General features: G+C 39.4%; 3 protein-coding genes across 5 annotated transcripts; 2 read left to right on the plus strand and 1 right to left on the minus strand.

The window, feature by feature from the left end:
- The first annotated feature begins 3,507 nt into the window (after positions 1–3,507).
- On the plus strand, positions 3,508–12,957 carry LOC121747820 (PH, RCC1 and FYVE domains-containing protein 1-like). 3 transcript variants are annotated; one of them, XM_042141943.1, is made up of 10 exons: positions 3,508–4,011; positions 5,349–5,435; positions 6,478–6,567; positions 7,094–7,174; positions 7,279–7,473; positions 7,612–9,747; positions 10,541–10,687; positions 11,713–12,095; positions 12,437–12,582; positions 12,773–12,957. In XM_042141943.1, the coding sequence occupies exons 1-9, from the start codon at positions 3,934–3,936 to the stop codon at positions 12,567–12,569; spliced, it is 3,330 nt and encodes a 1,109-aa protein (XP_041997877.1). In that variant the 5' UTR covers positions 3,508–3,933; the 3' UTR covers positions 12,570–12,582; positions 12,773–12,957. The 3 variants fall into 3 exon arrangements, with proteins under 3 accessions (XP_041997877.1, XP_041997876.1, XP_041997879.1); XM_042141942.1 differs by having other exon boundaries at positions 12,437–12,957; XM_042141945.1 differs by having other exon boundaries at positions 3,509–4,011; positions 7,615–9,747; positions 12,437–12,957.
- A 3,079-nt stretch (positions 12,958–16,036) lies between these two features.
- Positions 16,037–18,304, plus strand: LOC121746943 (protein PATRONUS 1-like). Its single transcript, XM_042140905.1, has 5 exons — positions 16,037–16,159; positions 16,674–16,754; positions 16,948–17,301; positions 17,826–17,857; positions 17,935–18,304. The coding sequence occupies exons 2-5, from the start codon at positions 16,688–16,690 to the stop codon at positions 18,127–18,129; spliced, it is 648 nt and encodes a 215-aa protein (XP_041996839.1). The 5' UTR covers positions 16,037–16,159; positions 16,674–16,687; the 3' UTR covers positions 18,130–18,304.
- A 923-nt stretch (positions 18,305–19,227) lies between these two features.
- On the minus strand, positions 19,228–21,410 carry LOC121746805 (reactive oxygen species modulator 1-like). Its single transcript, XM_042140736.1, has 3 exons — positions 21,237–21,410; positions 20,845–20,882; positions 19,228–19,528 (listed from the first exon to the last, which is right to left on the minus strand). The coding sequence occupies exons 1-3, from the start codon at positions 21,307–21,309 to the stop codon at positions 19,415–19,417; spliced, it is 225 nt and encodes a 74-aa protein (XP_041996670.1). The 5' UTR covers positions 21,310–21,410; the 3' UTR covers positions 19,228–19,414.
- Positions 21,411–22,588: the final 1,178 nt, after the last annotated feature.

The raw sequence follows: 22,588 nt of genomic DNA on the forward strand, positions 1-22,588 counted from the left end.
CAGTCTTTCCCTCTCTCACTCTCTCTTCTTCACTCACATATCCTCTCTCTCACTCATGTTTTCCGGCGGATAAACCGTCCAATCCGGCGTTACAAAGCTCAATTTCTACAAAATATGATTCGAAGAGAATGACGAGTCGTCTTCGGCGCTTGATTTCGCCATGTCACTGTAGTCGTGCTCAGACTGCTTCTCTGACCTCCTATGCGGCGAGGCCTCCGGTAGTATTATCTCCTCCGGTGGAGGATATTTCTCACCGGATTACTCATCGAACTTCGATTCTCAGGCATCGGACGCCGCGGAGTACATCTCCGGGCTGTTGGAAAACGAGAGAGATCTAGCCGGAATCAGTATTTGCCGCGCCGTCGATCAGCCGATCTCAATCAGTAGCTGTTTTCGACAAATTACCACTTCTCAAAAATGGCACATCAGCAAAATCGAAAGTCGACCTCGAGCATACTCCCGCACACAACGCCATCAAAATCAATTCAAACGCAAACACTCGTCAACTGCTTAAAACCACATATTGAACTGAATCAGTAAATTCTCAGCTCAAAACACAATCAATCCAGTAGCTCAATGCTTAATTACACAAACCGAACAAAAAAATAATTCAAATTCTACTGCTTAAGGAAACCAATAGCTCAACTAGATAGAGAAAGAAAGGAAACCGCGTAATTGATCGCAGATTTAAATTTCATAATGTAATTTCCATAAATACCCTTTGCATATTCTATATTATTAAAATAAATAATATTTGTTCCATTAAGATGTATGGCTGAGATTTGTTCTCTAGTTATACACTTAAAATTAGTTATATCTTGATCACTAACCTATACATATATATATATACAACTCTCTCTCTCTATATATATATTCTTACCCTCAAAAAAAATGAGCATCCAATTCCCACGGCAGCCTCTTCATTCCATAATTTGGATTCTAAATGGTAGATAATTGAAATTCCAGTTAGTTATAAAATCTGGCAACTTCACACACTGGACACACCGGCACACCCTCTAATTTTTTTCAAATTCAATTCCACATCAATTACATCATTTTTACCGATTTAGAATTGAATTGCATCGAATCATTTAGAATTCAATTTCAGTTCCATATAATTTGAATTCCAATTCAAATTCACTTTCAATTCCATGTAACGAACAAGTGCCTAAATAGTTATAAAATTATGTTTCATCCGTCCCCCATGAATTGTCCACTTTTGTCATTTTTGTCTGTCCCTAATTAATTGTCCATTTTCACTTTTATCATAAATGATAAGTGGGTGAGAATCCTCTGTTGTGCAATATTGCACAGCAATCCCTACTGTTACACCCATTGTATAAAAAAATGAATAAATTAAATTCAATAAAATTAATATTATTTTATTGCTATGTTTGCCAACAGCAGAGGGCTGCTGTGCAATATTGCACAGCAAAGGATCCCCACCCAAGGCCTCATATTCCACTAACTTATTTTAGTTAGAAGTAAATAACAAATGCCACGTCAAGGTTTATTAACTAAGAGCATCTCCAATGGCGGACGTCCGGTCGGACATCCGATCGGACGTCGCGACGGGCGACCGGGACGTCCGCCATTGTGGCGTTTAGGGTCGGATACGGACGTCCCGTGAGGACGTCGGGTGTCCTCGGACGTCGGCGCGACGGGCGGGTGGACGTCCGCCATTGTGGCGTCCAGTCGGACGTCCCGTTTTTAAATTTTTTTTTTAAACTCTATATATACGGCTCGTTGAATTTTATTTCATTCGCACCACTTGTGTTAACAAGTTTCTCTCTCTACATCTCTAATTTCAAGTATATCTAGAATGTCTAGTGAAAGTGATAGCGAGAATGAGTTGGAGGTCGCTGTTGAAGGTGCGATAGAGAGGCTGCTACAACAGAGGTCGCAGCGGCGGCAGCAGGCGGCGGTACCTCGGCCGATCCATCGTCGAACTCAAGTACCCCGTGACCACATTGCTGCACATATTCGGTTGTATGCGGACTACTTCGCTCCGCAACAGCGTTTTGGGGAAGCCTTATTCCGGCGACGCTTTAGGATGCATAGTCCGCTGTTTCTGCACATCGTGGGTGCTTTAGAGAGAAGATACCTGTATTTTAGGATCAGAGAGGATGCAGCTGGCAAACCCGGACTCACGCCCTTGCAGAAGTGCACTGTCGCAATCAGACAACTGGCGTATGGAGGCGCGGCCGACATGTTTGACGAGTACCTCCACATTGGCGAGTCGACAGCCGTCGAGTGTCTGCAGAATTTTTGCGCGGGCGTGAGAGCGATATTCGGGGAGCGGTATCTTCGGAGTCCGAGCCCCGAAGACTGCCAGATGCTGATAGATATGCATGGGTCGGTGCACGGGTTCCCTGGGATGTTGGGCATCATAGATTGTATGCATTGGGAGTGGAAGAACTGCCCCGCCGCCTGGAAGGGGATGTACACTACCGACTTCAAAGCCAAGCATCCCACGATGATCCTTGAAGCTGTAGCTGACTACCGGCTGTGGATATGGCATGCTTATTTTGGAGTCGCCGGGTCCAACAACGACATCAACGTTCTCCAGTCGTCGCCCCTGTTCAACGCTCAGTGCAATGGCGTTGGTCCCGCCATCAGTTTCGTCGCCAACGGCAACCAGCATAATATGGAGTACTATTTGGCGGATGGGATATACCCAAACTGGCCCGTCTTTGTGAAGTCAATCAAGCATCCGCTCGGACAAAAGAAGACATACTTTGCGAGCCGTCAGGAAGCAGCGCGCAAGGATGTGGAGCGGGCATTTGGTGTGCTCCAGAGTCGGTGGGCGGTTGTGAAGGGTTCTGCACGGCAGTGGTATATTCCCAACATCGGCGATATCATGTACGCATGTATCATAATGCACAACATGATTGTCGAAAATGAAGCTGCGGAGCTGACTCAGTGGACCAACGAAGATGATACGGGTGCAGGTCCAAGTCACGGCGTGGCCACCGCGAATGTGAATATGGGGGTACCTCATGGAGAGGTCGCGCGGCTGCGTGCATTTGCCGACATGCGGCAAACAGATGCCCATGTTCGACTTCAGCAGGATATCATCGAAGAGGTTTGGACTCGGAGGGGTTGACGTGATAATGTGTGAAGTTTTTTTTTATTAGTATGTAATTTTTTTTTTCGAATCATGTATGTTTTTTCCGATGAAGTTGTTAATTTTTCCCGTTCGTATTCTCGGTCAAATTTTATTTCCGTAAATGTTAATTGTTTTATTTGTAAATGTATGATTTTTTTTAATTGCGGGATGTCCTAGTGGGAAGGGCGATGGGAAGGGCGGATTGTGCAGGGAATGTCATAGTGACGTGGCAGTGGGATGGGAAGTCCTAGTGACGTGGCAGGAGGTGTTTTTGGGATGTCCTAGTGGATGTCCTAGTGGGATGTCCGCCCACTGGAGATGCTCTAAAAATGAGTCCAATTATCCCAAAAATTGCTTAATCCACTTTCTTCACACACAATGCATAAAGAAAAAATGAAAAATGGAAAAGGAATTCCACAAGTCCACAATTTTTCCCCTCTCTCTCTCTCCCTCTCCACAGAATAGCTTTGTTACACAGTCGAGCTGCAAAAGAAACTGTTAATTATCAGATCAAAAACCCATTGGGTTTTACTCAGCTCGCCTTCTCCTGATCTCCTCTTTTCTCTCACTACTCGCATCTTCGCCTTTCGCGGCTGCAATTCCACACGCCGTCTATTATTTCACTACTTCATTCTCCCACTCTCCTACTAAATCAAGTTTGCTCCGCAATTGGCGGCCTCCGCACTTGTTCCGCTGCAATTCGCGCGGCTACTCTGCTCCCGACGCCGCGCAGTTGACTGGCAGTGGACTATTTTATGAGTGTGGGTAGTGGATGGGGGGTTTCCATTTAGGGTTTGTTCTGGAAAGCGGAATCTTTTGTTTTCATGTCACGCGCCGCCGATAGGATGAGCAGCTCCGACGTCAGCAGAGTTGGTGGACCAATCGAGAGGGATATCGAACAAGTATAAATTTACTGGCTTGCTGTTGCTTTTTGGTTTCTATGAGCGTTTTTAACTCTCGGATTATTCGATTCAGCTCTAGTAATTTCTCTGTTGCTTCGTGATTTCTAGTAAATTAGGTATTGTCACATTCTGATGCATTTCGTGGTATGGTTTGGACCTTTTTTTTTAAATCTCTTGGAACAATTGAACAAATTTTCCTTATGCATATATGTGGTGTCGTATTCTGTTTTTGTAAATTTGTCTACTGCGTAATGCAAATGCACTGATAGCTAAAGTTACTCTATGCAGAAAATGGTTCATTCGCTGCTTGTCGAGACTGGTTATTCGGTTTTACTGAGTATTTTTTTCTAAGTAGATCACCAGACTTTTAAACTAGCATTGTTATGTGGAAGCATGCTCATGAAGTGAATCAGTAAGCTATAACTATAAGAAAATTCCGAGGCTTTTCTTTGAACACTTCAACATCAACTCATGAAAAAACTAGACTGGATTTTTTAAATTTTCTGATAATTTCTTTAAGAGTAAATAAGTTTTCTTGATTATTTTCCTCATGTGTATGCCAAACATTATGTAAATCTGACTCTTGGCAGTCCCATGATTGGTTTGCTGGGTAGTGGCCTTATCAGTTATCACCACATTGCTTTCAAAATTCAAACTATACTTATATTTGTATTTCTGGTCTGTCTCATATACATTTATAGCTCATCCAAATTAAAGATAAATTGGTCAATGTTTCCAAACATGGAATGTGACTCGTTAGACCAAGTTTAAAGATGATGATAGTCTTTGTTGACCTTCATTCATATCTTTCGGCCTATTTTTGTTGCAAATTATGCAGCAGCGGTTCCTTTTCTGGGTACATGAATTAGTAGTTTAGTACTATCTTCATGTGTCTGAATAGCTCCTAGTGAAGTCTCAATTGATTTAATACTTCATATGATGAAGTGATTGCTCAAATATTCCGTTCCTTAAAATTCCTAACAACTCAATGGTGTTTTTTTTCTCGGTACTCAATCATCATGTTCTTCTAATGGGAATTATTCTTTTAGTTGTGGTTGCTTGACGCTTGAAAAGTGGAACTTCGATGTGCAGATATGTTGCATTGACATTTAATTTGACCTTGGAGTTTTTCATTTCTTAGTTTAAGGATTTGTTCTTTAGATTCCTTAGTTTCTGTATATTTAACTGGAACTGCACAAAATCAGTTATCTTGCTATTTCATTTCTCGTATCCAACTGGCTGCATATTTATTTTGATAAGCTTCATAATAGACTTTGTTTTTGTGTAAACCATGCTGGCTATGCTAATCTTTTGAAATATGCTGATTTTTTCTGCAGGCTATCACAGCTCTAAAGAAAGGTGCTTACTTACTGAAGTATGGAAGAAGAGGGAAACCTAAATTTTGTCCTTTCCGCCTGGCAAATGTAAGCCCATTGGATTTTTAAGATTTCGGCGTTTGAGCTTGTCATTGGCGTGGCACTTTATTTTGTGACCTTACATCTAATTGCAAATGCAATTATTTTCAATAGTCTTCAGTTTTTTTATTTATATATATTTTACTCTCTTTAATTATTATAATAATAATAATAATAATAATAATAATAATAATAATAATAATAATAATAAGTTTTTGATGGTTCATGAATCCATTTTTATTTTTTGATGGTTGTGTACTTCAAGGCCAACTATACACTGTAGCCGTTGATTGATATGCCAGTTTGCCACACAGTCTCTTGACTTATATCATGTACTATGCAATATTGATTTGTGAAAGTGAGCATTGATTTATGATTGTTTTTACTGGTATAATTTGATATACTAGCAAAAACTTAGAAAGGAAAAAAAATACTAAGAAACAGAATTAGATAATAATAGAAGAAGGGAACACAGCGATATGTTATGATCATGGAACCTTTATGTCCTTCATTTTAAGATTTTATAATTTTTATGCTGTGCATTTACTATCTTAGATTAAGCCTCAAATTTCATTGTCGATTCATGGGATCAAAATTAAAGTATAGGCAGTAGGCTGATAAATAACTCCTTTATAAGTGATGCTTGATATGTTCTGATCTCCTATTTATTCCTCTAGTAAGGGAGCTGGAATGGACGGCTAGGGCTTTAGTTTTGTTTTTAGACTTGAGTTGGATGGCGAAAGAAGCACTTTATCACAAACTTTTATTACCTTTATATCAATGCAAGTTTTGATACAGCCTTTCTTACAGTTTTGGAAGGTTCTTTTCATTTCTGTAATCTGATGAACACAATCAAATATGAGCATACGATAACCTGATCATCAGAAGTGTTTATCACATTTGGCTTTGTTGTTGAACCATGGCACAATATTTTATCATATAAATAATGGTTTGGCTGTTTATAATTACTTCACTTTTAACATGCTATTTGTGTTCTGGCGTTTCTCGATGACACTGGAAACATTTAACTTGTGCATCTGTTTTATTTCAGGATGAATCTGTCCTCATATGGTTTTCGGGGAAAGAGGAGAAACACCTTAAACTTAGTCATGTGTCCAGGATTATATCAGGACAACGGACTGTGAGTTTCCTATTGGACACCTATTCAATGATTATGCACAATAACATTTCATGTTATACCTATAATTTACTTTTATGGTTCATCATGTCATTTAGCCCCTGCAGACTCATATGTCAAATAATGCTGCAAATCTGACATGACCACAGGATACTCTAGTCTGTGGTCCCTCAGCCTGTTAGAGTCAAAACAGATCTTTGGGACTAGTGTTTATTGTCTTTAAAGGTTAAAGTATTGATGTAGTTTTTTAGGACTATTTCTCATTGCTGGGCTAATCAAACCTTTCAACCACCTTTTTCTGAGTTATATTTGGGGTACCCTTATGTATCTTTTAGAGATAAAGTGACAAACTGGATCATTTAATCTTAAACTTAATCTTTGGAGATTTACGCTATCTCAGTATGAAGTTGTTCTTTGATTTGTGTAGAATGTGCTCAGGTAATTCGTGGAATCATGGTCCTGTTATAGATCTCTGGCTACATGCTTTAATCGCCTTTCTTTTATTCTGACTATTTGTCTCCTGTTCCAGCCAATTTTTCAAAGGTACCCACGACCTGAGAAAGAATATCAATCCTTTTCTCTTATATACAATGACAGATCACTTGATTTGGTAAGATTCTGTTTGCGATCCCCAAGTTCTTTTGAAAATACTATATTCGGGCCATCAATCTTTCACTGATCATATAATTTGGACTTTGTCCTCTTCTTTTGTAGATATGCAAGGACAAGGAGGAAGCTGAAGTCTGGTTTAGTGGCCTTAAGGCATTGATTTCACGAGGTCACCAGCGTAAGTGGAGAACAGAATCCAGGAGTGATGGAATCTCTTCTGGAGCTACTAGTCCTAGAACATACACAAGAAGAAGTTCGCCGCTGCACTCCCCCTTTGATAGTGGTGATATCTTGCAGAAGGTGTGGTGTTTTACTATAGCCTTGTTCCATCCTCTTTTCTGATTTATGGTCTAGACATCTGTATGCTCTTCACTCTCTTTTTTCCCTTCCTTTTTTTAAACCTTTTTTAAAGTAAACTTTTGCAACTTGAAATCTTAGCAGGATGGTGGTGATCAACTTCGTCTCCACAGCCCTTATGAGAGTCCTCCAAAAAATGGCCTGGATAAGGTATTTTCCGATGCCATAATGTATGCTGTGCCTCCAAAGGGTTTCTTCCCCTCAGATTCTACTAGTGCTTCGGTACATTCAGTGTCTTCTGGAGGTTCTGATGGCATACATGGTCACATGAAAGGAATGGGGGTAGATGCCTTCCGCGTGAGCCTTTCTAGTGCTGTAAGCTCATCAAGTCAAGGTTCTGGTCATGATGATGGTGACGCCCTGGGTGATGTTTTCATTTGGGGAGAAGGCACTGGGGATGGTGTTATTGGCGGTGGACCACACAGAGTTGGGAGTAGTCTTGTAGTGAAAATGGATGCATTATTGCCCAAGGCGTTGGAGTCTGCAGTTGTATTAGATGTTCAGAACATAGCTTGTGGCGGACGACATGCTGCCATTGTGACCAAGCAAGGAGAGATATTCTCTTGGGGTGAGGAATTAGGAGGCAGGCTTGGCCACGGTGTAGATGCCGATGTCTTGCATCCGAAGCTAATTGATGGGCTCAGCAATACAAATATTGAGCTTGTTGCATGTGGTGAATACCATTCTTGTGCTGTTACACTTTCAGGAGATTTGTACACTTGGGGTGATGGTCATTTTGGCCTTCTAGGGCATGGAAATGAAGTTAGCCATTGGGTGCCAAAAAGAGTAAATGGGCCACTGGAGGGAATACATGTTTCCTCAATCTCATGTGGGCCTTGGCATACAGCTGTTGTGACTTCTGCTGGGCAGTTGTTTACTTTTGGTGATGGAACTTTTGCGGTTCTTGGTCATGGAGATCGTGCAAGTATTTCAAAGCCGCGAGAAGTGGAATCCCTGAAGGGTCTACGTACTGTAAGAGCAGCATGTGGTGTTTGGCATACTGCTGCAGTTGTTGAAGTTATGGTTGGAAGCTCAAGTTCCAGTAACTGTTCTTCAGGTAAGCTTTTTACATGGGGAGACGGCGACAAAGGTCGACTTGGACATGGTGATAAGGAATCAAAACTTGTTCCTACCTGTGTTGCTGCTCTTGTAGAACCAAATTTTTGCCAAGTTGCTTGTGGGCACAGTATGACCGTGGCTCTTACAACCTCAGGACATGTATATGCCATGGGGAGTCCAGTGTATGGACAGCTGGGAAACCCTCAAGCTGATGGGAAGCTCCCATGTCGTGTTGAGGGAAGACTTGGGAAGAGTTTTGTTGAGGAGATAGCTTGTGGTGCCTATCATGTGGCTGTGTTGACCTCAAGAACTGAAGTTTATACATGGGGAAAGGGAGCAAATGGTAGGTTGGGTCATGGGGATACAAACGACCAAAATTTTCCAACTCTGGTTGAAGCTCTGAAAGACAAGCAAGTAAAGAGTATTGCTTGTGGTACTAATTTCACTGCAGCTATCTGCCTTCATAAATGGGTCTCCGGAGTCGATCAGTCCATGTGTTCTGGCTGCCGCCTGCCATTTAACTTCAAAAGGAAGCGTCACAACTGTTACAACTGTGGTCTTGTTTTTTGTCATTCATGCAGCAGCAAGAAGTCACTCAGGGCTTCTATGGCACCAAATCCAAATAAACCGTACCGTGTTTGTGATAATTGCTTCAGTAAATTGAGAAAGGCTATTGAAATTGATACTTCATCTCAGTCATCAATAAGTAGAAGAGCAAGTATGAATCAGGGAATAAACGATACAAAAGATAAAGATGAGAAATTGGATACAAGATCCCGCCCCAATCTAGCTAGGTTTGCTTCTATGGAACCTTTGAAACAAGGGGAGAGTCTATCCTCTAAAAGAAACAAAAAGCTTGAATTCAATAGCAGTCGTGTATCACCAATCCCAAATGGAAACTCCCAATGGGGGGCTCTTAATATCTCAAAGTCTTTCAATCCTGTTTTTGGTTCATCCAAAAAGTTCTTCTCAGCTTCAGTTCCTGGTTCGAGGATTGTGTCTCGAGCAACATCACCAATATCACGTCGTGCCAGTCCTCCTCGTTCTACCACACCAACCCCTACACTAGGAGGACTTACATCACCTAAGATTGTTCTGGATGAGGCAAAGACAAATAATGATAACCTCAGCCAAGAAGTTATCCAATTAAGAGCACAGGTAACTTTTATGCAATTGGTTCCATGTTATTGCTACTTCTTTTTATATATATACTTCTTTGTGGTGCTCTTTACATGCACCTTTTCGTGTTTATCTCATCACATTAAACTCTTCTGTGGGTTGGAGATGAACCTATGGGTTACAGGGTGGACAAGTTTTTCATGTTACCTTAATAAGCTAATAGTGCACAGCCTCACTCTCTCTGGTTATCTTAGATAAGTGATGGTGCTGAATAGGAGACCCGTTACTAAACTTAGACTTACATAGTGCAATCTTTTGAGTTTCTCTCGCGATAAATGTTTATGTGGACAAACTTTTACTTTTCTCTGAAATCACTAGCATGTATTCTACATTCTACGTTAATTAATTTAAAGTCCATGGAGATTGATGTAGATCGTTTTTACTCATATTGAACCGGGCATACACCCTGAAGATTGATGGATTTTCTTCAATAATTCATATTTTTCTAGTGTTGTGCTGCAACTGCTATAATTGAAGTTCATTTTTGAAATAATTGTTCTGAGGAACGTGTTACTACTTCTTTACCTCAACATAGATTTTTCCATTGCTTTCTCCTTTAGTGGATAAGCAAAGCTCATTTGAACGATTTCTGCTTTTGATTCTTGTTATCAAGGAATGCTATTTCTTTCTTTTAGGTGGGAATACTCTCAGGTCTCAGCTAAATATATTGTGGTGCTCTAATTAATGTGCAGCTGCCAGATATAAAAGCTTTCATGTGCATTGACTATATAGCCCTCAGTCTCAGATAGTATTCAAATATTTTTGTGTGCAGGTAGAAAATCTCACTCGGAAGGCTAAACTTCAGGAAGTAGAACTAGAAAGAACAACTACACAGCTGAAGGAGGCAATAGCAATTGCAGGGGAAGAGACTGCGAAGTGCAAAGCTGCAAAAGAAGTCATAAAATCACTTACTGCTCAGGTAAGAAAATTAATTCTGTATAAAAATCTAGATAACAATTTACATGTTTGCTGGTATGTATTTTCTGTAAGAAATTGTATCTGTTTCTTTTTTTGACAGCACAAAATTAATTCTGTTAATTAGCACTGAAGACAACTTTATTTGTACATCCTTTTTTAATTAAAATAATATGTGGTTCTTACATCCTTTGTACACTACTAATTAATGTGAGGGGGGATACCCAAATGTTTCGGCAGATGGTATGACATATCAGGAACAAACAATCCTAATAGTATTTTTGATATGAAGTTCCATAGGTTTTCATAGCTGTTCATACATAATATACATGTATATTGGCTTTCACAGATCTGAATCCCACATATCCAAGAACACTATAACTGCTATTACTTCACTCTTTGACATTGTTCTTCTATACTTTCATCCCTCAAGCTTGTACATTGTCACCTACCTGGAAGAACTACATACCTCTCTGTTGCCCTCTCTGCTCTTATCTAACTGTGGGGCAAGATCCAGACTTCAACTCCCTTTTAGCACTTTATCTTTGTGGCAAGATACATTACCATATTGCTTGAAGAAATATTTTCAACTTAAATTAGTAGAGATCCCTGATCCAAAGTTGCTCATACTGCTAAAGATATTTTTGCTGTGTAGTGTTGCAGCTAATTAAATGGCTTTTTCTTGTTCCTCAATAGCCTCTGGAATCTGGTTCACATAATCCTGCTAGATGGATGAAAGTCTGGTTCTTTAACTATTCTGAAATGGTCTTTGAAGTTCTCACTGATAATAAATGGTCTAGGAGCTAATGAGAATATTTGCTTTATTGCTCTCTTCAAATTTTCTTTTTATATCTGATACTGAGATTTATGCTTTGCTATAGATTCATTTATATTGACATTGTATAAAATGGAAAAGCAGGGGGAATGAAGAGTACGCGAGAGCTATACTATGATTTCATATGCTGCTAGAATAACTTCTTTGACTGATTTTTGTAGTTTTCTTAGTTGATTGTATTTTCTTTCATGCAGCTGAAAGAAATGGCTGAAAGACTTCCTGTGGGTTCTACCAGAAGCAGCAAATCTCCGCCCTTCATTCCACTTGTTGCCCCTTCAATACCTAATGATGTTTTAAATGCCTCCATCGATCGAGTGAATGGTCAAACGAATTTCTTGGATCAGGAGTCAAATGAGTCAAACAACCCATTGCTGACAAATGGGTCTGGTACTGCAAGTAATCGCAGTTTGGGTCACAGCAGACCAGCACATACAGATGTTACAAGAAATGGTAATAGAACAAAAGAAAGTGATACTCGTAGCGAAAATGAGTGGGTTGAGCAAGATGAGCAAGGTGTTTATATCACTCTTACCTCCTTACCTGGAGGGCTCAAAGATCTGAAGCGAGTTCGTTTCAGGTATGTTGCATTCAGCCATACAATACCTTCTATGTTAATGTTTACTAATATGTCCGGTATAACTGCACAGTCATTGCGTAGTGAAGTGGCACCATTTTTTTATTTTTGCATGTCATTGCCCCATTGTGTTTGTTAAGGCCTCTGCTTATGGCCCATGATTTTAATTGTGTAGGAGCAGTAGTTTTGAGTTTAATATCCTTTGGTTTTTTGGTTATAGTAGTAATTATAAACTGTGTTAGTGTCTGTTATTTGAAGAAGTGAAATGATTAGTTTAGGCTAATAAGTTGAAAAATACAAAGCTTGGGGAAATTCTTCTTGATTATGAAAATGTTTGAATGCAGTCGGAAGCGATTTAGTGAGAAGCAAGCGGAAACATGGTGGGCAGAGAACCGGGCAAGAGTATACGAACGATACAATGTGCGGATGGTTGACAAATCAAGTGTTGGCATAGCTAGTGAGGACTTGGGACATTAACAATGCACCTTGTGTATGTATATGGATTTTTTTCTTTTTGCTGTTGTCGGTTCTGCCCTCAGTCTCTTGCTTCAGTTACAAGAGTTATAGTGATGTTTGGAGGGTAGGGGAGGAAAGCTGTCTAATCTTGGTGTCTTGGTTTGATCTCTTCTTATTTTTTAGGGGGTTTTAACCTCTTCTAATATTCTTCTTGATGTTGACAGTGGTTTATCAATTTTTTCCCCAGAAGAGCGTTGCGTGGGGTTTGACGTTTGAGGGTGAGAAATTTGTAAATTCTTGGTAGGGTGATGGCTCTATTTGTGAGCACTTATTTCCCTTCCCTTCCCTTCCCTTCCCATGTATATTCTATTAACCAAATTCCTATCTACACAATCATTTCTACTGCTTTTTCTCCTCTCTATTATGTATCTCTTCTGTTTGTTTTTACTGTTGCTTTGTGTTTTACTTTGATCATGTCTTACTTGTTTTGTGTCACTAGAGGATTGCAGTTGAATTTTGCTCACATCTCTCTCAAACTTTTTGATGACATCACTATCATTCGACTCCTATGGCAATACACACAAACTAGTGGTGATCTGAAACAAGATATGTAATGACGCAAGTGATGTAAATATTCTGTAAATTAGACAAAGTTGAAGGTCAGAAAGAAAGATTTCATAACAGCTTGATTGGAAAGGCGGTTAAAATAGCATCACAAAGGTATAATGTGTGACCAATTCTATAAACATATTAACCTTTTGAAGATTACAACTCGGAAACTATCATAATTTTACACCAAAAATAGAATTTTGGTTCACGAAAGGGGTAAATCTTATATTGAGCTAAGGCCTGTTTTTGTTATAAAAAATATTATATTGGGTAATAATGATAACCCAGTGGCATAGCTAAGAAATTATCTTGGAGGGCAAAATATATATGTGGAAATGGAACTCTCAACCCGAACTCGACCCACATACACAAACTTATTATCGACATGATATATTGTGTTGACATGACACGATAATAACACTTACTCAAACATTGATTTACATGATAAAAATTCGATTTGAACCTGATTTACAAAAACCTACCCCCTTTGTCTCAACTTAGTTAAGACATAACTTTTGGACACGGATATTAAGAAATTGTGTTGAAAAGTAGGAGAGAAGAATAAAGTAGGAAAGATAAGAGCATCCGCAATGGCGCCCGTCCCGACGGACGTCCGCGCGGGACGTCCGCCATTGTGCAAAGGTGACGCGGATATGCACGTCCGATGCGGACACCGGAGTTCCATGGCGTTCCCAGGACGTCCGTGGCAACGTCCTTACGGACGTCCGCGCGGACGTCCCGATTTTTTTATTAATTTTTTTTTGAAAATTCTATAAATACGGCTCGTTGAATTTCATTTCATTCGCCCCACTTGTATTAACGAGTATCTCTCTCTAAATACTTTTCTTTCGAAGATAAATGGAGCACCACGATAGTGATTCTCCTGCCACGAGCGAGTCACAGGGACCGATCTTTCCCGTTGGAAGTACCCCAATGTCTGCCACGATGTCCGGAATGGCGGGGATGATGCCCCAATCCCAAATGACGGCGGGGATTATGCCCGGGTACTACAACATGTACCTGCCTTGGTATGAGATGATGCCCCAAATGCCCGGGGTGAGTGCCGGAATGACCCTAATGCCGGGGATGATGCCGCCCCAGATTCCCGGGATGATGATGCCGGGGATGATGCAGGGCTCGCCTGTCACTGCGGGGGGAGTATGCAGGGGGTCCCCCAATCACCGGTGGACAATGTCTATCGCCCCTATATGGATTTACTGTCGACGGAATACCCCCGAGTACTCCTCTCGAGACTCACTTCACTGGCATCGAGACGTTCTCGATGGAGGAGTTGGGGCTATCTCCGATCCGGGATTCTCCCACAGACGCACCAACGGCGACAGGGAGGAGGGGGATGACAGGGAGAGGGAGGGGCAAGGGACGGGGCACTACCTCGGCTGCGACGGGGTACGATGGTGAGGCGGTGGCCGCTGATGTGGGGGAGGGATCCAGCGGGAAAAAGAGGACCGTCTGGAGCACAGAGGAGTGCATCGCGCTTGCGAAGGCGTGGATCAGTATAGTGGATGATCCATATATCGGGGCTAACCAGCATATCGACAAGATGTGGTGGCGCATTAGCCAAAGCTGCCTCAAATTCAAACCGCCAGGGGGGAAGCCTCACAACGGAGAGCAATGCCGGAAACAGTGGGAGCGGCTGAAGAGGCAGCTCAGCCGATTCGCCGGCATTTACACAAACAACCTCCGCTCGGCAACCAACGGCATGTCTGCCGAGGATGTGAAGCTTCTGTCTCACCATCAGTTCATAGACGCTGCGGCGGGCTTCGGGGAATTCAAATATTGGGAGGTGTATCTTGTGGTGCAGTCTTCGGCCAAGTTTACTGCGGGTGTTGAATCTGGCTGGCCGAAGCGCCATTACAGGTCATCGCTGAAGGATATCATCAACAGTATGCGGCGCGATTTGGGGTTGGGAGACATGGCGGAGAGTGGCGACGAGGGGACTACTGGCGGGGACGACGAGGGTAATGGCGGCGGGGAATCCGAGGAGTGAGACGACGGTTTTTTTTAACTATGTAAATTTTTTTAATAATTATGTATGTTTTTTTTGTACTATGTGAGTTTTTTTTAAAATAAAGTGGTTGCAATTTCTCCGTATCCGTGTCAAAATTTTAATTTCGTAAATTGTTTAATTTGGTGAATTTGTGAATTTTTATTATTGTGGGAAGTCCGTCGGGATGTTCTTGGGGATGTCCGCCACTGTGCAGTGGGATGTCCTTATGACGTGGCAGTGCAGTGTGAAGTCCTTATGACGTGGCAGGAGGTGTTTTTGGGATGTTCGTGGGGATGTCCGCCAGGACATCCGCACCACCGAGGATGCTCTAAAGAGAGAGTAAAGTAGATATTGGAATAAAGTAAGAGTGATTGGATGTTTTGTTCTTTGTTAAAAAAGGAAATGACTCAACTTAGTTGGGACATTCCAAAGACGAATACGACTCAACTTAATTGGGACTAAGGGAGTACTATAATATACTCTCTCCGCTCCTTAAAAATAGAAACTTTTAAAATGACACAAGTTTTAATGTAAAATTGTGTTAGTGGAAAATGGGTCCCGCCAGATTAGAGAAAGAAATTTCCTTAAATAGAAAGTTTTTATTTTTAGAGGGCAAACCGAAAAGGAAAGAGTTTCTATTTTTAGGGGAGGTAGGAAGTAAAACTTAAGCATGGAATTTTTAAATAATTAAATAACAATATTATTTTTGTAACGGGTTACATGGACCCAATAGAATCCAAATCGAACTCAACTTGAAATTATCGAGTTCTTAACGGTTCAATCTGTGCGTGTTCGTATCAGATTTTTATGTTAGTGACGAAATTGTCAGCTCTATAAAAACTCATCTGTGGCCAAGACCAGGCCCAGGCCCAGCGAAGAGCAATCAATAACCATTGCAATGGCATCATCCTTCCCGCCCATTCCTCCTCCTCTCTCTCTCTCTCTCTCTCTCTCACACACGCGATTTTCATCGAATTCATTCCAGAAACATCAGGTGCACTTTTGCGTTTCGATTTCCATCTATCGACTATGAACTTCTTTACTGTTTGTTTATTTTCGTTGTTTGGGATTTTGACCTCTAAATCAGCACAAATGCCCTTGGGAGTTTTACTGATTTATTTTGAAGCTGCGACCTATCTCTTGTGATGAACCTCAACTGAATTTTCATGTATCATTTTCATTGTGAGTGTGAAATTAGATAAGCAAACGAAGGAATTCAAAAGGCTGTGATTTTTTCGTGTTGTAAAAAGAATGGAGAAATTGGATCAATTATTTCCCTTAAAAAAATCCGAAACGCCTTAGCCGAGATTTCCTTCCACGATATGATTTTCGCTCAGTTGAGATTTCCTTTTTCTATGCTCCTGATTTCGTGTTGAAAGGCTTTTTCATATTGATAATTTTGAACTGTGAGAGGTTGACAATGTTATCTAACATTCTGATTTTTCTTTGTCAGATTGATTTTTGTATGTTTTTTCAATTAATAGTAATATTTTTGTGTGTGTTTGCAGTGTGTTGATGAAATATGGAAAGACCTCTCAAGCTAAAACCGTTGAGCATCCAAGATGAAAATTCTGTCATCCACCGTAAAAGTAATAATAGTTCATCTTCTGTACTACCTTGCTTTGACCTCATTGCGTATTTGGCCTATTTTAATTGTAGGATCCGTTTTGCTTAATTTCAAGCACACTTGATGCTTCATAAGCGATAGAAACTTTATTTGGTATACAGAGCCTAGTATTTTTGTGTACTCTTTATGTAAACTATACTGATTCCATTTTGTAGAAGTCACTACTGATGGCAAATCGAAGACATCCAGACCATTGTCAAAAAAGGGTGGATTTGCACGCGAGAGTCGTAAAGCTCTGAATGACATTACTAATAAGTCATCAATTCATCGTGAGACCTCACAGAGTAAAAAGTCAGGAAAGAAACAGTTTAAAGTTGCTGAAATTGGATTTTCGAATCAGAAAGTTTTTGAGTGTGAGGCACTGTCCAAGAAAAAGATTTCGGTTAATGAGAATCTTAACATTGAGGAAGAAGGTTTCTTGCACGACCACAGGAAGTGCATTGATGCGCAAAAAGCTGCTGCAGCAGTATCAGAGCTTAATTTCTTAGACACAGTTCTTCCTGGACATGGTAACCTGTTTAAACTCATAATACTTGGTTATATGTCAATGTCACATTCACTTCATCTTTTATCATTGTTAGATATAACACAAACCTAAAAGGTTCGAAACTTTAGTGCTTGTATGTTCCTTTCTTGTTCAAAGACTGTCATGTAGTTATATGTGATTCTTCAAAAAGCATGTCAACTTGAAAGCTATTCAATTGCTCTTCATCAATAAGACAGTAGTAAAAATAGAGCAGACATGTCCTAGATATTACTTCTTCTTGAAAGAAAAAAATGAAATATCTTGTTTCCCTCATTTCTTGCCGTTCATCCGGAGGTAATGACAGCATTTTGGACCTAAACTGATCTTTGAATAAGTTCTCCAGACCAAGCGTGTCTATTCTCAAAGTGCTAGTATTATTTTGGAGGTGCTACATGTCATATTTTTTTATTACTGTCATACCACTATGATCTCAATCCATACCAATCCTGTAAAGTTCTGCACATTCATTGATTTCCTGGCCTTTTTCTGTTGGGTGAGATGATGCAGGTTCGACATACATGGTAATGGAACAGACAAAGGTATGCACCTTGCTGTGATACGGTTGCATTAACCATAGACAGATGTTGAGATATGTCATGCTTATATCTTCTTGTAGGGTGATCGAGATCCTGACAACTGCTATCTCAAATTGGAAGAGTTATCCATGCTAGAGTTTTCTGATTGGTTCAAGCCTTGTTGGAAGTCTCTTCCTTCACCACTCCATCAGGAGTGTCCTCTGCCCTGTCCTTCTGTATTAGAGTTTGAGGCAGTCGAATTAGTGCTCAAGGAAGGCGATGACGATGATATCTAAGAGTGTGGCAACATGAAATGCATTTTGCGTAAGGACATGGATTCTGTAGCATGTTTGATTGACAATCAAACTTACTGTCAAGTAAAAAGCTGATAGTTTTGTGATCAGTTTTGCTAACTGCTAACCTAGTAATTTGTTGGGCAAAACTACCATTCATATTGGATGTTGAAGTTTAGTTTTGGTGTGATGTGATAAAGCCTTAGATTCAATGCTTGTGTACTAGTGGATGTTGCATTTCCTATATTATACTTATTACTCGCAATTTGCTTCATTAGTTCGACTCAGCTCTTTTGTTTTGCAATTGTAAGTTGGCATACTTTATTATGATTTCACAAGAAAACCACAAACCAAAAAATACAAAACATAAACCACAAACCAAAAAATAAAGAACTTAAATATAAGCACTGGGTTTGTAATAACTCAAATGACAAAGAGGATGAAGACCACCGAAGTTGGTGGTTACACGAGCAGCGGCAGCGGCAATCAACCGGTTGACCTCAACCGGTTGTACGTGGACGACAGCGGTTCCGGCACACCGATGTCCTCCCGACGTCCTCCCGGCGTCAAGGCTGCGAAGGCCAAAGGGAAGGCGGCCGCGACCTCATCCTCGACCGCTGCAACCCCACCTCCGCTCCCGGAAATGCTCCCGCCCCAGGCAGCCGAAGTGTATTCGTCGTTGGCGACAGCGTCGATGGCGAGGACGTTGTTGGAGACGCACAAGGCCCTCAAGAAGTGTACCGACCCCGACGAAGCCGAATACCTCCGGGCATTGATAGATGAACTGCGTCGGAAGTTGGGAATTGCACCGACTTAGTTTTTTTTTTTGTAAGTTGAACGGTGTAACTTCTTTTTTTATTAATGTGTCCCCGTTTGTTATTTCGACCTTTTTATTTACTCGTTATTAATTGTTAGTTGAAAACATTTAAATCAATTAAACAAATAAATAAAATGATGATGTGGCGCGCCATAGGGCGCGCCTTAGGGCGCGCCTTAGGGCGCCCCACTGCAGGTGGGGAGGTAGGAGGATAAAACTGCTGACGTGGCGCGCCATAGGGCGCGCCTTAGGGCGCGCCTTAGGGCGCCCCATTGCTAATGCCCTTATAAACGTTTAGGTTATTCATAATAAAAAAAACAAAAGGAAATTCAAGAAAAGAAAACATTAACTTAGGCAGGAAAAAGACCAAGAAATCTAGGCTAAGATGAAATATATCATCTATACCCGACGACGGGATGTGATCCAGACAGTTCTCCAAACCCAAGTGCTTACTTATTTAACAAATGAGCCCTAATAAGATTTGCCACAGTGTATTAAGCTTCCAGCTCCAAGGAAAAGACCAAAAACAGCAGCACTACCGACCGTCGTCTGCCCAATGTACCGTACTTTTAGAAGACCCGGAACCTGCATTGTCAGATTATCAAAATCTACCATTAACGTCAGTCAAGAAACAAAGAAACAAAAAGTCACACCTTTGTTTCACTAAAAATACACACTTCACGCTGGAAGATGTAAATTAATATATTCACGTCTCCAGTAGCACTCAGTATGGTGTGTAATATCTTAAAGGCAGTTGAAGAAGTTTTACATATACAGATGAATATCTGAAAGATGATCATGGTGACAGAGAAAGCCAACTAAAATGGCCGAACTAATAATCTGGTGAAAAATAAAAGGAGTAAAAAAATTATTGCACACATATGTAATACAAATAAGAACATTATTGCACCATTAATACCAAAGGAACTATGTAGCATATTTCAAAAGAAACGTTAACGAACTCATTATCTGGCATTATCAAACAGGGCAACTCTCTCCAAAACCTCCATTTCAGAAAGTATTCAACATGTAGAGCAAAGGATGGATTAACAAATTTTTAAAGTGTATTAAGAACTATAAATAATCCAAAACCATCTTTCCATTCAGCAGGATGTTTGGCCCCTTCATTGCATAGACGTAAATAAACAGGAACCATGGTTCCCAATGTCACATATATAAGAGCAGCGATGCAACTTAACTGGTTCCAAACCCTAGCTACGTTGTAGGTTAAATGGAAAATAAAACAGATACCCTAAGGATATTGTCTCCAGATCTCCATCATCAAGTATCAATATATCATATGATTCAGGTATTCAAAAAGGTAATGTTTATACGTTTATAGATGCTGACTACAACAAAGGATAGATCAAAGTGGCGGGAAAAATAGCATCATCGATCCCATCCAGCACACGAACAACACTAAGATACGCCCCAATTTAATACTATAAGTAGTTCAATTTGGATCCATACTTTGTAGGTTAAATGGAAAACAAAACAGACAGCCTAACGATTTTGTCTCCAGATCTCTTAATGGATTTCAACCATCATCAAGCATCAAAATATCATATGATTCAGGTATTCAAAAAGGTAATGTTTATACATTTATAGATGCTGACTACAACAAAGGATATATGAAAAATAGCATCATCAAAGCTCGGTCATCGGTTTTCTCTTAAAATCCCATCCAGCACGCAAACAACATTAAGATACGCGCCAATTTAATACTATAAGTAGTTCAATTTGGATCGATACTTAATCCAAAAAATTGTAAGAAAAAGGGAAGCATTGAAATGACATAGACCACACTCCCTCTGTTGCTCAAGATAATTATAGTTTTTTTTTTTTAAAACGGCATGAATTTTATGCTTTTAAAAAGCAGAAGGCAGAAGGAAAAAAATCACCTTAGATCTTATAGCATCATAAGTTCCATAAACCGCACCTGTAGATGATAACATTACCATCAGTTGATGAATACTAACATTCAGATAACCAATTAAACAGGATCAAGTTGTTATGATTCATTCAAATTGGGGATAAAAACTTGTGCTGCTTCAGAAAAAGCCTAATTTAAGCTAACTCCATAGTCCTCAATTAGGTTTCAAAAAACAGCATAAAACAATTAAAAATTTTAAAAGCAGGAATTGAACACATTCTCTCCATGACCTAGGCATTTGATAAACTGTAATACGATAATTAAAAACCGAAGCATATGATACTGTTTCCGTAGGGATTTAATTGAGAAAGAGGGAGAAATTGTTGCAGATAGGGTTATAAGAGAATTAGGGGGTCATACCCACAGCGCCGCCGACAGCTCCTCCGATGGCGAAGCCCGCCGTAATTCGCGTCAGACAGCTATCCCTTGCCATCTCTTCTCTTCTTCGATTGATAGTGTTTTTGGTGTTGAATAAAACTTGAAGCTTCGGCTTCAGCTCTTAAAGGTCGAGTTTTTATAGAAATTGATTATGTTTTTACTTTTCTTCCAATAAACCTTAAAAGGGGTGAATTACAAGTTAGGTTTTATTTTTACAAATTGGTCCATATGTAAGTACTACATTATTCGATGAAAATTCTCACAGCAGTTAATTAATTTCATAATTTCATTCCTGCTTTTTTCCAATACAAACTTTTAAGTATAAAGAGGTTTGGTTGGTTTCCAACTTATACGAATTATTTATGATAATTGATTGTTCATGTAGTTAGTACTCCTTCCGTTTTTTTAAAAATAATAACTATTTGCATTTTGGATCGTTTCTGAAAAATAGAAACTTTATAATCTTTAAAAAAAATCTATAATAAAACTCTTATTATTTTTAAAAACCTTTTAACTTTCATTTTTCCTAATTATTACAAAAATAAATAAAAATCTTTTCATTTTCATAACTTTATTCAAAATATACATAGTGGCATTCTTGTTATTTTCGAAGAAACATTCTATCCATTGTTTTATTCTAATGTTTATTTATTTAAGTAAATATGAGGCGTCACAAAAATACATTAACTTTATTGTATTTTAAAATTTTCTTGTTTCTTGAATAAATCACTGGAGTAAAAATATTAAGTATTTTACAAGAAATAGTTGTTAAATTGGTATTGCATGGGAACATCACTACTCAACAAAAAAACAACAAATAAATGAATAAATAAAATAAGAAGTTAGTGCCATAACAAATTCACATACTTGGTATAGCGATATTTCTAAACTTTCACTAAACAGCTGCATTTTTATGTTTTATGCAATTTCAAATCTTTGTGCTTTACTACCTTTTTCTTTTTATTCATTTTGTATACCTTCATTTTTTAATCTTTTTCAAATATTCTAAATTGGATAAGAAAATTGTTTTTTGTTTGTCTAAATCTTTTTATATATATTTCTCATAGGGGGTGTGTTATATTGCTAACTCCCTCTTAAATTGCTAATTACAACTCATTGATAGACATTGGATCATTAAATCAAGGTACAAGATTATTTATCCACGAATATCAATGTCATCTACAAAAAAATGTCAATTAAGGATATTAATATCAATTAACACAAAGTTAGTTATAACTAACTTTTAAAAAATATCTTCAAATTTTAAATGATTATAAATATCTCAATTTAAATTATTTTTGAACACAACACATATCAAATAAAGATAATTTTAT

Source organism: Salvia splendens, chromosome 9 (assembly GCF_004379255.2).
Source record: "Salvia splendens isolate huo1 chromosome 9, SspV2, whole genome shotgun sequence".
NCBI classification, from domain to species: domain Eukaryota; kingdom Viridiplantae; phylum Streptophyta; class Magnoliopsida; order Lamiales; family Lamiaceae; genus Salvia; species Salvia splendens.

What these genes read in the sequence shown, in the direction of transcription:
- LOC121747820 (XM_042141942.1), top strand. Translation starts at nt 3,934, where the DNA reads ATGTCACGCGCCGCCGATAGGATGAGCAGCTCCGACGTCAGCAGAGTT. An exon ending in TCGAGAGGGATATCGAACAA is followed by an intron (nt 4,012 to 5,348) that starts GTATAAATTTAC and finishes TTTTTTCTGCAG; the next exon opens with GCTATCACAGCTCTAAAGAA. An exon ending in GTCCTTTCCGCCTGGCAAAT is followed by an intron (nt 5,436 to 6,477) that starts GTAAGCCCATTG and finishes GTTTTATTTCAG; the next exon opens with GATGAATCTGTCCTCATATG.
- LOC121746943 (XM_042140905.1), top strand. Translation starts at nt 16,688, where the DNA reads ATGGAAAGACCTCTCAAGCTAAAACCGTTGAGCATCCAAGATGAAAAT. An exon ending in CACAGTTCTTCCTGGACATG is followed by an intron (nt 17,302 to 17,825) that starts GTAACCTGTTTA and finishes GAGATGATGCAG; the next exon opens with GTTCGACATACATGGTAATG. An exon ending in TGGTAATGGAACAGACAAAG is followed by an intron (nt 17,858 to 17,934) that starts GTATGCACCTTG and finishes ATCTTCTTGTAG; the next exon opens with GGTGATCGAGATCCTGACAA.
- LOC121746805 (XM_042140736.1), bottom strand. Translation starts at nt 21,309, where the DNA reads ATGGCAAGGGATAGCTGTCTGACGCGAATTACGGCGGGCTTCGCCATC. An exon ending in AGCTGTCGGCGGCGCTGTGG is followed by an intron (nt 20,883 to 21,236) that starts GTATGACCCCCT and finishes TATCATCTACAG; the next exon opens with GTGCGGTTTATGGAACTTAT. An exon ending in ATGATGCTATAAGATCTAAG is followed by an intron (nt 19,529 to 20,844) that starts GTGATTTTTTTC and finishes CTGACAATGCAG; the next exon opens with GTTCCGGGTCTTCTAAAAGT.